We start from the raw sequence: 13,002 nt of genomic DNA, 5'->3' as shown, positions 1-13,002 counted from the left end.
GATAATTCTACAGCTGATATGTACTTCCTAGGAGAAAGTACAGTTTTAACAAGATGATAGTTTCACAAATAATGTCATCTACAAATCTTCAAAATGCAATAAATCTATCAGATTCTATACAGCATGGCCATATGAATTGAATAAAGAAATTACTTCTTGAAATCACTACATCTCAAGACATATTATATCTAACACAGGCTACACCACATACCACATGGAAGAGGAGGGAAGCACTGGCCTAGAAAATGAAGAGAACTATGTTCCAGTTACTGGATCAACCCCCAATTAATCACCCAGGCAAGACACATTTTGCCGGAGACCAATTCCAGCATGACAGCAGGGCTGCATCTGGGAATGGCTGAAGGCATTTCCCCAAACCTGAAAATGGATTATTGCTTGGCTGCCAGACAGCTAAAAGACATCTTAATCTACATGTTATTGCCTCCTACTGGCCAAACACCTGAACAGCCATAGGCTAATTCTTCCATTCTGACAATGCTTGTGTATACCCTTTGAAGTGTATATCTCTATTTACCTCAGGACAAGTTGTGTTAATAAAAGCATGGGGTCCTGGGATGAGGAGAACCTAAGACCTGAGAATTTAGATCTTAGAACTTAGCTCCTTTAGCTAAACTCCTCTGACCCCCAAATGCCTTTCAAAATTATATTTTGTCTCCGGACTCTTTATTAGTCTCTGGACTCTTATTTAACATCTACGCACAGCCTTCTCCAGATTCCTGAACCCTTCTTGATGCTGGGACAAGAACCCCGGCACCTTTTCAAGGCCTTCATTTCCTCATTAAAAGCAATAAATGGGCCCTAACCGGTTTGGCTCAGGGGATAGAGCATCAGCCTGAGGACTGAAAGGTCCCAGGTTCGATTCCAGTCAAGGGCATGTACCTTGGTTGCGGGCACATCCCCAGTAGGAGGTGTACAGGAGGAAACTGATCAATGTTTCTCTCTCATCAATGTTTCTACCTCTCTATCCCTCTCCCTTTCTTTCTGTAAAAAATCAATAAAATATAATTTTTTAAAAGCAATAAATGGGTTGGACTCTATGTTCTTTTAGGTCCTTTCCAGTATTAAGATTTTAAGATGCCTTGAGGATTCATTTCAGATGATATAACATTTGTTTATATTAAATCACTTCTGATACATTTATTATCAGAAACTGTCCATACTTGAAGTCTGAATTATTAAAATGTTCTACTCCATATTTTCAAGTCAGAAACAGTAATTCAGAATTCAACTATAGTATTCTAATTTTTAATTGAAATAAGATGATCAGAATAATAAATTTTACATTCACATCAATGAGCCTAGAAAAATATACATATAATAGAATGTTAAAGCTAAAAGAGAATCAGGAGATAGAGATAGATAGATAGAGAGACAGAGAGAGAGATCTTATAAAGTATGTTTCAATGGCAAATACTCCAAACAACTGTACACTCAGAATTTGTGGACATATGTTACAAGCTGGGGAAACAGTCCAGCCCAAATGTCAAAATACAAAGCCAAAAAGATTTTGAATTTTCTAAAGATACTTTTTTGAGGAAAAAAGGAAAGAAATCATCCCCATTTCTTCATACCCCCGTCCCAAATGGGAGAATTTAAAATCATGCCCATCTTTGATAATATTTTATAGAAAATAAATGCCCAGACACATGGACAATTTAATTTATTTCCTCTTCAATTTGTTTTTTATGGTAGACATATTAATTTCATTTTGAATATGGTATGCCAAATATCCTGAACTTCCAGGAATGAAGTCATGTAGCTCCCCAAGGAATTTCTTCATGGCATCAATTGATATGTAACCTACAAAAAAAAGGTATATATTTGAAATTTTGTCATACTATCTGATTTTCAGTGTCATGGTTGATTAGGGTTAAGATTTCTAAAGAAGGTTCTTAGAAAAGAAGAAAAAATACTAGTCAGAAGATTCTCCATGACACTTGATAATTATCAGTGAACACCCTTCTTATCCCTTACCTGTTCCCCACAACCTTCTACCTCCTTTTTATTTTTATTTATTGGTTTTTAGAGAGAGGAAGGGAGAGAGAGGAACATCAATTTGTTATTCTACTTATTTATGGTTGATTCTTATATGTGCCCTGACTGGGTATGGAAACTGTGGGAAACTGCCTATTGTCTTCTCTAGCAGAGAGGTGTGGACAAGGAGCTCAGAATGCTGGTGACCCTTGAGCTCTGGCAAAGGTCAGGGCTGTGCACCCACTGTTTAGTCCAGACAATGGTAGCTGAAGCAACTTCCCTACCAGATAGTCATGTGAATCCTTACTGATAAGATAGTCTGTCTGTTACTGGAAATTGCCTGCCTAAGGGCTATAGGTGTATCCCAAACTGAATAAAAGGATGGCAAGGCCTGAGCATAAGTGGAGTTCATCCTCTTGGGATGGGCTCTCACCTACCACCCCAATTTCCAAATTATTATTTCTTGTCTCATCTCTTTCATTTGTGTGCGGCCCCTCTTCCAGAGCCCGAACCCTGAATCATGCAGGACATGGGGTCATTCACATCTGGCACCCAACGTGGGACACTCTGGAGGAGAAGACTTCGGTTAGAGCGAAAAAACAAAGAAGAATTCACCAGATAGGTGGGGACACCGGATAGGTGGGGGATATTCATCACACGCAAAGCCCACAGTCAGCTGCAGAAATCATGATCTGTAAGTAGGGTGTGAACGTGTTTTTTCTAGCCAGGCTAATGGGGCAGAATTTGGTTAAAAAGTAAGAAACTTTATTGTAGACTTTTGATTTGCATGCTTAGAGTTTCAGAAGGTATTCTCTTACAGTTTTTGCTTGATATTATAGAACATAACCCTTGGTTTCCTGAAGAAGGTACATTAGATCTTGAATGTTTGGCAAAGAGTTGGTCAGAACTTGAAAAAAGCTCAGCAGGAGGGGAAAAACTTGCCTCCAAACTGTTTCTCCTTGTGGAACACAATATTGCATTTGCTAGAGCCTTTTAGAGAGGCTAAGGAGGATAAATTGCCTACCCTTGCACCCTCTGCTTCTAAAGAAGAGCGAAAAGAAAAGAAAAATTGGAGGAATGGCCTTCATGGCCCCCTCCACCTCCATGTCCTAATCCTGAAATGTTTAATTTGCTGTTAATAGGTTCTGGGGTCCAACCCCAGCAGGTCCAGGGGTCCCCAAAGGTGTGGACGGAGTCGGCGAAGAAGGAATGACACGGAGACAGCGTTCAGTTGATCAGCGGCCCTGCCAGGATCTCTAGCCACAATCTCCAACCAAGTTCTGTGTCCATGCTCTCTTGCTAGGTTCTCCAGCCAGGTTCAGTCACCAGGTTCTAGTCAGGTTCTCTTGCCATGTTCTATCCAGGTTCTGTAGCCAGGTTCTGTCTCTAGGATCTTCAGCCAGGTTCTCTCGCTAGGTTCTGTCTCTAGGTTCTGTTGCCAGTTTCTGTCCAGGATCTTTTGCCATGTTCTGTCTCTAGGTTCTGTGTCCAGTTTCTGTCCAGGATCTTTTGCCATGTTCTCTCCAGCAAAGTTCTTCTGTCTCTAGGTTCTGTGTAGGTTCTGTGTCTAGGTTCTGTGTCTAGGTTCTGTGTCCTGTTGTCTTGTTACATCTGTATTTATACCAGTTGATTCCAATCCTATCAATCTCTATTCCAAAGGTTAGGGCATTTCTTATCTCCATTCCAGGGAGTAAAGATTATGTAGCTTAAGCATGATTGTTCGTAGTTAAAGTGATTAATTACCCAACTGGCACTTAGTTAAGGGGTTTTATTCCCTCCCTAACTTCAGGGGAAAATCCCTACCTGGGGAAACAACCTTTCTCAGAGAGGTGACCTTGGTTAAAACACATAGTACCAAGAAGGTGAGCAAAACATATTAAGAACAGTATGCCATATATTCCAGGTCCCTTGAAACAGCAAGGATGGACGGGCTCCCGGCAAATAGGATCACCTGTGCAAAGAGCTATCCAAGAGGGATTACAGGAGAAATTATGATTAATATTTCTGAAGCATTCTTAGCTCCTTATGATTGGTATTCTCTGGCTTGTGCAACTCTGGATGGAGGAGATTATTTACTATGGAAGGGAGAATTTTTGGAGAAATGTCAGGAGCAAGCCCATGCCAACCACGGGCTGAATGCTCAATTTATGAAAAGCAAACAGGAGGTGGGGGAGGGGAGACACGTGGCGATCCTGTCCCCCTCCCAAGTGTGCTAGGAAAAGTTTTCTTCTTGCCATGAAAATTTTTACAAAATTTAGAAATGTGTCTGGGATTTCTGTGCACATGTAAAGAGAGAAGCTAGCTTAAAAAAATGTGTGCACACCGTCCAGTTTCGGATATTAGATTGTTTTGAGCTAAACTTAATCTCTTTACAAATGCTACAGAATAAAACCCAAGACTGGTTTTTTTCCTTAAAAAGATGGCAGATTTGACCCAAGGAAAAAATATAGACTAGATTCTAGCAACAAGATTGGTATTTCCATAATAAAGAGTAGTTTATTTAAAATAATAAAGGAGGAGACAACCAAGATGGCAGCATAGGTAAACACCTGAACTTGCTGCCATGCACAACCACATTAAAACTGCAACTAAAAGACAAAACGAATATCATCCAGAACCACGGGAAGGCTGGCTGAGGGGAAATTCTACAACTAGTAGGAAAGAGAAAAGCACATTGAGTCCGGTAGGAGGTGCAGAGGTGCAGAAGAGTGGAGGTACGGAGGTGCGCGCATGAAAGGGGCTGGCAGCTGGGTATGCTGTTGTCTTTGTCAATTGGGAGGGAGATACAAGCTCCCGAGTGCTCTGAACTCAGAATCATACAGAGAGAAATTGGACTGTCTGGCATCGGGCTGGAACGTAAGGGCGGCTTTCTCGCAGAGATACTTACAGTGGTCATTGTTCCTACACGGGGCCGTGGGACACAGAGACCCAGGGACCTATCCGGGTTGGACCAATGGGCAACCATTGCTGTTTGCTCTGCCCTGGGGATTCCCTGAGACCCCACCCCACCCAATTTACAACCCCACCCAAACTGTGCACAGAGGCTTTTTCTCTGCCTAAAAACCTGTCAAACTGCAGCTGGGTCAGAGAACCCCAGAGCTTCCAAAAGAAGGCCTAAGGCTCGTCATCAGCCTGCATTGCTTCACAGCTGCACCTCATCTGGGCTTCTCCAAACCCCAAACAAAGAGGAGGAATCTGAAGATCCCTCTGTAGCTCCTGCTGGGTGGCCTCAGGCAGTGGCTGACTTTGCACCTCCTTGGAGACCCAGTGGTCAGAGTGAGACCATCCAGATTACAACTCTTCACATCCATTAGAGACACACTCAGGGAGCCGACTCAGTGAGTGCCAAAGCCCCACTGAAGCAAGTCCTGCCCCATAAGGGTGTTTCCAGCACAGAAGTTCTCCCAGTGTAGACACAACTGGTCCTCACAGACAATTGGCCTGGAGGTCAATCCCTCCCAGTGATACCAACAGCAATCAAGGCTTAACTACAACAAGACTGTGCACTCAGCACACAAAGGGGTACACCAAGAGTGTCCACCTCGGGTAATTAGGGAGGCTGAGCCACAGGGCCCTATAGGACACCTAGCACACAAAGCCACTCTATCAACACAGGGAAGTAGCCAAAATGCGGAAACAAAGAAACATGTCACAAATGACAGAAATGGATGAAAGCAAAATACTGGATATAGAGTTCAAAACCACGGTTATAAGGTTACTCAAAAATCTTCTAGAAACCTCTGAGAAATTTAGTGAGACCCTCAAGGATATGAAAAAGGACCAACTAGAAATTAAGCATACACTGACTGAAATAAAGAATAATATACAAAGATCCAACAGCAGACTAGAGGATCACAAGATTCAAGTCAAAGATTTGAAATATGAAGAAGCAAAAGACACCCAATTGGAAAAGCAAAAGGAAAAAAGAATCCAAAAATATGAAGATAGTGTAAGGAGCCTCTGGGACAACTTCAAACATACCAATATCCAAATTATAGTGGTGCCAGAAGAAGAGAGAGAGCAAGATATTGAAAACCTATTTGAAGAAATAATGACAGAAAACTTCCCCTACCTGGTCAAAGAAATAGACTTACAAGTCCAGGAAGTGCAGAGAGTCCAAAACAAGAGGAACCTAAAAAGATCCACACCAAGACACATCATAATTAAAATGCCAAGGATTAAAGACAAAGAGAGAATATTAAAAGCAGCAAGAGAAAGACAGTCAGTTACCTACAAGGGAGTACCCATATGAATGTCAGCTGATTTCTCAACAGAAACTTTGCAGGCCAGAAGGGAGTGGCAAGAAATATTCAAAGTGATGAATAGCAAGAACCTACAACCAAGATTACTCTACCCAGCAAAGCTATCATTCAGAATTGAAGGTCAGATAAAGAGCTTCACAGATAAGAAAGAGCTAAAGGAGTTCATCATCACCAAACCAGTATTATGAAATGCTGAAAGGTATTCTTTAAGAAGAGGAAGAAGAAGAAACAAGTAAAGATAAAAATTATGAACAACAAAGTGACAACAAATACATATCTATCAACAAGTGAATCTAAAATTCAAGTGAATAAAAAATCTCATGAACAGAATAAACTGGTGAATATAATAGAATCAGGGGCATAGAAAGGGAGTGGACTGACAATTCTCAGGAGAAAGGGGATGTGGGGGTTGCAGGAAGAGACTGGAAAAAAATCATACACCTATGGACAAAGACAGTGGTGGGGGTAATGGCGGGGGGGAGGGGGTGGGAACCGAGTGGAGGGGAGCTATGGGGGGGGAAAGAGGAACAATTGTAATAATCTGAACAATAAAGATTTATTTAAAAAATAAAATAAAATAATAAAGGGTCACATCCAAAGGTTAACATTAAAGCTGCCAAGAAAATAAATAAATTATCTCTGTTATAAAAATTTGCCAAAGAAAATGCCTTAAGACAATTATAATTGGATTTAAATCTCAAAAAATTGTTGAAACATAGATAAATAATAGCCCGGGGGGAAAAGCTAGCTATGCCTCTCTAATGGAGGAAGGGGCTAGTCGCCCTTTGCCCACCGAAAAAAAATATGGCCATTTTAAAATCAAGGGGCTAAGCCCTCGCCAGCCAAAAACATAAGTTTCCTCAGGTAGCAAATTCTAAAGACAAGCTTGCTCCCCAGCTTCCCCTCCTTGAGGCTTCTCACATTTCCAGCAAAAAAGAATGTAACTAATTTGCATTTGTATGGCTACCAAACTCTAGCAGCTAAATCTAAGGAACCCTGAATATTTGACTTGCCAGCTCTAAAAGTTCAAGATTCAAATTAAATTGGGAGAAATTATGTAGTTGTGGTAACTAAATGCCTACAGTATAGAAATTTATTTTATATACTAGGGGCCTGGTGCACGAAATTCGTGCACTGGGTGTGTGTGTGTGGGGGGAGTGTCCCTCAGCCCAGCCTGCCCCCTCTCACATACTGGGAGCACTCAGGCGTTGACCCCCATCACCCTCCAATCGCAGGATCGGCCCCTTGCCCAGGCCTGATGCCTCTGACAGAGGTGTCAGGCCTGGGCAGGGGACCCTCATTTCCCCCCATCACTGGTTCTGCCCCCAGCCCAGGCCTGATGCCTCTGGCCCAGGCATCAGGCCTGGGCAGGGAACCCCCAGACCCCTCCGATTGCTGGCTCTGCCCCTTGCCCAAGCCTGATGCCTCGGCCAGAGGCGTAGACCCCCATCACCCTCCGATAGCCTGATCGGCCCCTTGCCCAGGCCTGACGCCTCCGCCAGAGGTGTCAGACTTGGACAGGGGACCACCATCTCCCCCCGATCACTGGCTCTGACCCCCGCCCAGGCCTGAGGCCTCTGGCCCAGGAATCATGCCTGGGCAGGGGACTCCCATCTCCCTCTGATCGCTTGCTCCACCCCCCGCCCAAGCCTGACGCCTCTGACCCAGGCTTCAGGCCTGGGCAAGGGGACCATCATATCCCCCCAATCCCAGTTCCGCCCCCCACCCAGGCCTGATGCCTCGGCCAGAGGAGTTGACCCTCATCACCCTCCGATCACCAATCACCTGATCGGCCCCTTGACCAGGCCTGAGGCCCCCGGCAGAGGTGTCAGGCCTGGGCAGGGGACCCCCAGCTCCCCGCGGTTGCAGGCTCTGCCCCTGCCCAGGCCTAACGCCTCTGGCCTAGGCGTCCGGCCTGGGCAGCGGGGACCTGCAGTGGCAGCGGGGGGCACCGAGATCGTGGGCTTCGCTTTAGGCCCAGGCAAGGGACCCCTAGCTCCTGGGACTGCCAGCTTCGACCGTGCCCAGCTCCCATCGCTGGCTCCACCCCTACTTCCTGCTATCATTGGCCAGGGCAGAAAAGGCGCCTGATTCTCCGATCATGGCCGCCTTTGCCCTGCCCCCCAGCTCTTAGCTCCCCCCTGGGTTTCTGATCACTGTCAGTGGCAGGGGGCTTCTTCCTGCTTTCCCTTTCGCCTCCCTGCATTGTGCCTACATATGCAAATTAGCCGCCATCTTGTTGGCAGTTAACTGCCAATCTTAGTTGGCAGTTAATTTGCATATAGCCCTGATTAGCCAATGAAAACGGTATCGCCGTACACCAATTACCATTTTTCTCTTTTATTAGTGTAGACATTTGATGGTCTTTCCTAGTTAAATTTCAAGGCTTTAACCCAGGGATAACTTTGGAGCATTATCTCAATTCATTGAGGTTCTGCTTCCCAGCATATGTCAACAGTTTGGCTCAAGTAAACTCACAAAAATTCTTCATAGGTTTCAATGTTTTTGTTTGTTTGTTTGTTTTACGTTAACATTACTAGGCATAGTCGCAGCAAGATTCCAAAGAAACTTACCCAGGACCATCCCTTGGACTTGGACTCGGTGCTAGGATCCAGCAAAGGGCCCATTGAGCCCGCCCGTTCTCCGCCCATTGGGTGAACGTGGGTGAGTTGTCTCTTGGACCGAGGACCTTCCCTTTGCTTTGGTAGAGGGTCTGATTTTATTTGAGCTATGTTTTAAAATCCTTGAGGTGGAACCAGAGTTGACAGAATTCCAGGTTAAGGGTTGATAGAACCCAGGCTAAGGTGGGACTGGAGGAAGAAATTGGTGGCTGGTTTTGATTTTGGCTTTTCAATTGGAATTGCTGAGAGTCTGAGCAAAAATAACATTTGCCGTATAAATGAGCTGAACTCATTCAGCTCCAAAGATAAAGGGGCAACATTTTTTTTTTTTAGAATAGTCCAATTCTGGGGTGTTCTTAGGTGACTAAGAATCTTTGTGGAGGTGTCAGAAATGCAGGAGCCCCATAGGGAAGTCCCAATGCAACTGTAATTAACTAAATGGCTCATCTAGGGGGTCACCATAAGGCTTGGTCTGCCCAGGCCTTGAACCTTTCCTGTGGTTTTAGACAACCGGGAGAGAAACTGAGGCCACATTTGACCCACTACATAACATGTCTAGAAAGTTTGCTCAGACTACAGATATCCAAAATTAAAAAAGAGAGAAAAAAAATTTAACATGGGAAATTGTGCCTCCAAGGCCAGAAGCTCCCAAGACCCCAGCCCTCATCTAATACTCCTGATAGGAAGCCTTTACTTGCAAGTACTTTACAAAAATGGGCAGATTTAACTAGAAAATATTAACTGAGAAATGGCCAAAATACAGTTTCTTTGGGGTACCTATGTTAATATTTTACATGCAGAAATTAGAAAATGCCGGCTCTGAAATTAAACTAAATGAGTATATGGGAAGCATATCTTGATTTGGAAATTAAAAGCTTCTAAGGAAAAGCATAAAAAAATTTCTTCCAATAAGATGGAAATTAATAAAGAATTTTAGAAACTGTCTCAGAACTATTCTGAAGTTAATAAATGTCTACACCCTTTTCCCTGTAGGAAGCATGCCTCTGATTTATCTTCATAGAAGATTCCCCCAGACAAAGGGAGGTAGAGGCAACTAGAAAAGACCCCAGCCCAATTTTTTTTTGAATAGTCCATTGGGAATATACTGAAATTCTAGAGAGGGGCAGTTCCTGAACCAGGGACAAAAGACACTGCTTTGGTAATTTTTAATGCTGGACATTCTCTGGTGTAAACTTTTAGTGTGTTCTGCGTGTCTATATAAGAATGTTGATGGCCGAAACCAGTTTGGCTCAGTGGATAGAGCATCGGCCTGCGGACTGAAAGGTCCCAGGTTCGATTCCGGTCAAGGGCATGTACCTGGGTTGCGGGCACATCCCCAGTAGGGGGTGTGCAGGAGGCGGCTGATCGATGTTTCTCTCTCATCGATGTTTCTAACTCTCTATCTCTCTCCCTTCCTCTCTGTAAAAAATCAATAAAATATATTAAAAAAAAAAAAGAATGTTGATGTTTTTGTGTCTCTTTGTTGTTGTTCAATTTATTTAAAGAAGAGGCAAGTCCTGCTTTGGGGAAGCCTAGTTGTGTGTGGTGGGGTTGAAAGCATGAGAAAGATTGCAAGAACGTCCCAGCAGCTGCCAAGAATTCTTAATATTGGGGGCTCTTCTTGCTCTCCCTCTCAGGGTTCAGCCACCAGAAACAGCTAGTGAGATTTCTGCTTGTCTGCAATATAATTTTGGCTGTCTATCTTTTAGAGATTTTGGTTTGCTCTTTCCTTGTTTATTGTGAGAATAAACAAATCATCTTTTCTGTCAAAGAACAGTTTAGACAGACGCCATTTTGGACTGCCTGACTTGGCAGCCGCCATGTTGGCCACATGGCTTGCCACTCCCCTGGGGGCTGCCAACTTGAAACAGCAAAGGCCAACCCCTTCCTTTGAATTAGCCAATCAGGAAAGACCATGTGCCTGAGCTCCAATCAAGAGCAAGGGACAGGTCATGTGCATTGTTAAGGCACTCTGCTTCAGAAAAGAACTTGCAAAGATTCAGAGCCAAGTTTAAAACAGAAAACTTTCGGGGGGCGGGGGGGGGGGGCATGTGTCCAGTCAGGGACACCAGGCAAGCCAAGAGTCATGATTCCTGTGGGGGCGTCTGCCAGTAATGCTCTGGGTATTTGCATTTCACAGATTGGGAGTTTATGAATTATTTTCTTTCTTTCTTTTTTTTTTTTTTAAATAATACAGAGGTTTACTAATTCTGTAGATGGAAAGATTACTTGGCTCCTGAATGCTCTTTTATGCTTAAATGTAAGAGTTTACAGTGGAATCCATTTTAAAACAGACATCTCCATGTCCCATAGTTTCTAGGTCTGGGGCAAGGACCCAGCAAAAATCTTGTTCTAAGGCTGAGTCTTTGGAGAAACAGAGTTAATGTCAGTATGAGCAGGGAACAGAATTCAGCCAAGTGTGTCACGCCAGGGTTGCTTTGACTTTGGTTTGTTGCTGCTGCTGTTAGGGGTATTGGGCTGGGGATTTTTACCATGCTGTAGCAGAGGGTTGTGGGTAAAGGTCTGTCGTAAGGGACCACCCCTGACTGCTAGTTCCAAGTGATTCTGCATGCACCATTCACGCTCTTGTAGCTGATAGTTGATTTCAGCATTTTTTCCAGCCACTTTTGAAGCTCTTTATGAAGCCTTCCCATGGAGGTAATTTGTCGTAGTCATGCACAACACGTTGGGGGATTTTAAGTATAGTGTGTACACCTGGAATCCGGAGGCAAGACACCTGGACCAGGGAAAACATATTCGAGGAGAACAATACATGAACACTGCCGAGGGGAAATGGACAGTTATGGGCAAGACTGCAAGGGTTATCAATCTCATAACATTTCTCATCCAGTGGAGGTCAGAACTTTGCACACCAGTCTCAGCACCTAACTCAAGGACACCCCACATTGTAGCAGTGACTACCAGTGGTAATATGTAGGTGGGGTCAGATAGTGTGAGATCCTGGAACCACCAGAGGCCACCTGTCTGTAGGCTGGGTACAGGAAGGTTGGCCATTTCTCTCAAGGAAATGAAGAAGGAGATGAAGATTGGCGCCTGAGTCAGAGGTAGCATGAGAGATTTAAAGAGTTTAAGGTCATGCTTTTTCTGATACAATGTCATCTCCAAGGAGGTCCTGTAAAACTCAGCATGGTCTCCTGCCAACTTGGCCTCTCTGATTCGAGTGGAAAACTTCTGGATCTCTGGCATGTGGTTGTGGATCTTGGCTGCCTCTCGTTGGCCCTTCACAACGAGAGGAAACACCAGGCAGCGGGTAAGGACTGAACACAGAGCTATGGCCCCCACCAAGGAAGGCCAAGGTCAACATGCATATATTCCAATAGGTTCTGGATCAATCCCACTGGGGTATATGACCCCAGCCCAAGTTCAGTGAAGCTCTGTTCTACAGCAGCTTGGACTACATCTGCAGTCTTCCCAGAAGCCACCTCAGTTACTGCTGTGGGTGAGGGCATTGCAGGAATGACCAGAGGGCCCTGAACCTGGGCTTCTGCAAACAAGATGGCAGAGACACTGATGGCCAGAGACACTGGGGGCCGCCAGGAGGACATAGCGGGGACGCCCGCCACACAGGCTGGCTGGGAACGGGAGCCCTGCGGCCAGCGGTTGCCAGGGCCACGGTGAGGGCCCTGCGACGCTGTAGAGTTGCTGCTGGGGCCACAGCAGGCGGTGAAGCTCCCGGTGCCCGCACAGCAACACCCCCGCCATCTTGACGGGAAGAGGACTATATGAATTATTTTCAATGCTCAATACACTGCTTGTAATAAACCATGTGCCTCATTTTAAAATATTACATATTATTTATTCTTTATATGCTGAAATTATAATTGAATTCAAGTAAAGTCTAGGAAAATTACGGAAACCTCCCATAATCCCTCTGTATATGCAAATAAGCCAAAGGGGATACTCTTTAAAAATATAATTGCGCCAAAACCGGTTTGGCTCGGTGGATAGAGCGTCAGCCTGCGGACTGAAGGGTCCCAGGTTCGATTCCGGTCAAGGGCATGTACCTGGGTTGCGGGCATATCCCCAGTAGGAGATGTGCAGGAGGCAGCTGATCGATGTTTCTAACTCTATCTCTCTCCCTTCCTCTCTGTAAAAAATCAATA

At 44.5% G+C, this 13,002-nt stretch overlaps 1 protein-coding gene and 1 pseudogene across 1 annotated transcript in view; both read right to left on the bottom strand.

Annotated features, from left to right (window-relative positions):
- Positions 1–1,681: 1,681 nt before the first annotated feature.
- TERB2 (telomere repeat binding bouquet formation protein 2) overlaps positions 1,682–13,002 on the bottom strand; it is a 34,686-nt gene continuing 23,365 nt past the window's right edge. Inside the window, exon 7 of the mRNA XM_036300022.1 lies at positions 1,682–1,821. Within this exon, the coding sequence (XP_036155915.1) occupies positions 1,682–1,821 (140 nt within the window). The remainder of the gene's footprint in view (positions 1,822–13,002) is intronic.
- Positions 11,119–12,601, bottom strand: LOC118651143 (annotated as a pseudogene).

Source organism: Myotis myotis, unplaced genomic scaffold, assembly GCF_014108235.1.
Source record: "Myotis myotis isolate mMyoMyo1 unplaced genomic scaffold, mMyoMyo1.p scaffold_m19_p_1, whole genome shotgun sequence".
NCBI lineage: Eukaryota > Metazoa > Chordata > Mammalia > Chiroptera > Vespertilionidae > Myotis > Myotis myotis.
Note: the sequence above shows the minus strand (reverse complement) of the source record. Positions and strands in the feature narration are given on the sequence as shown.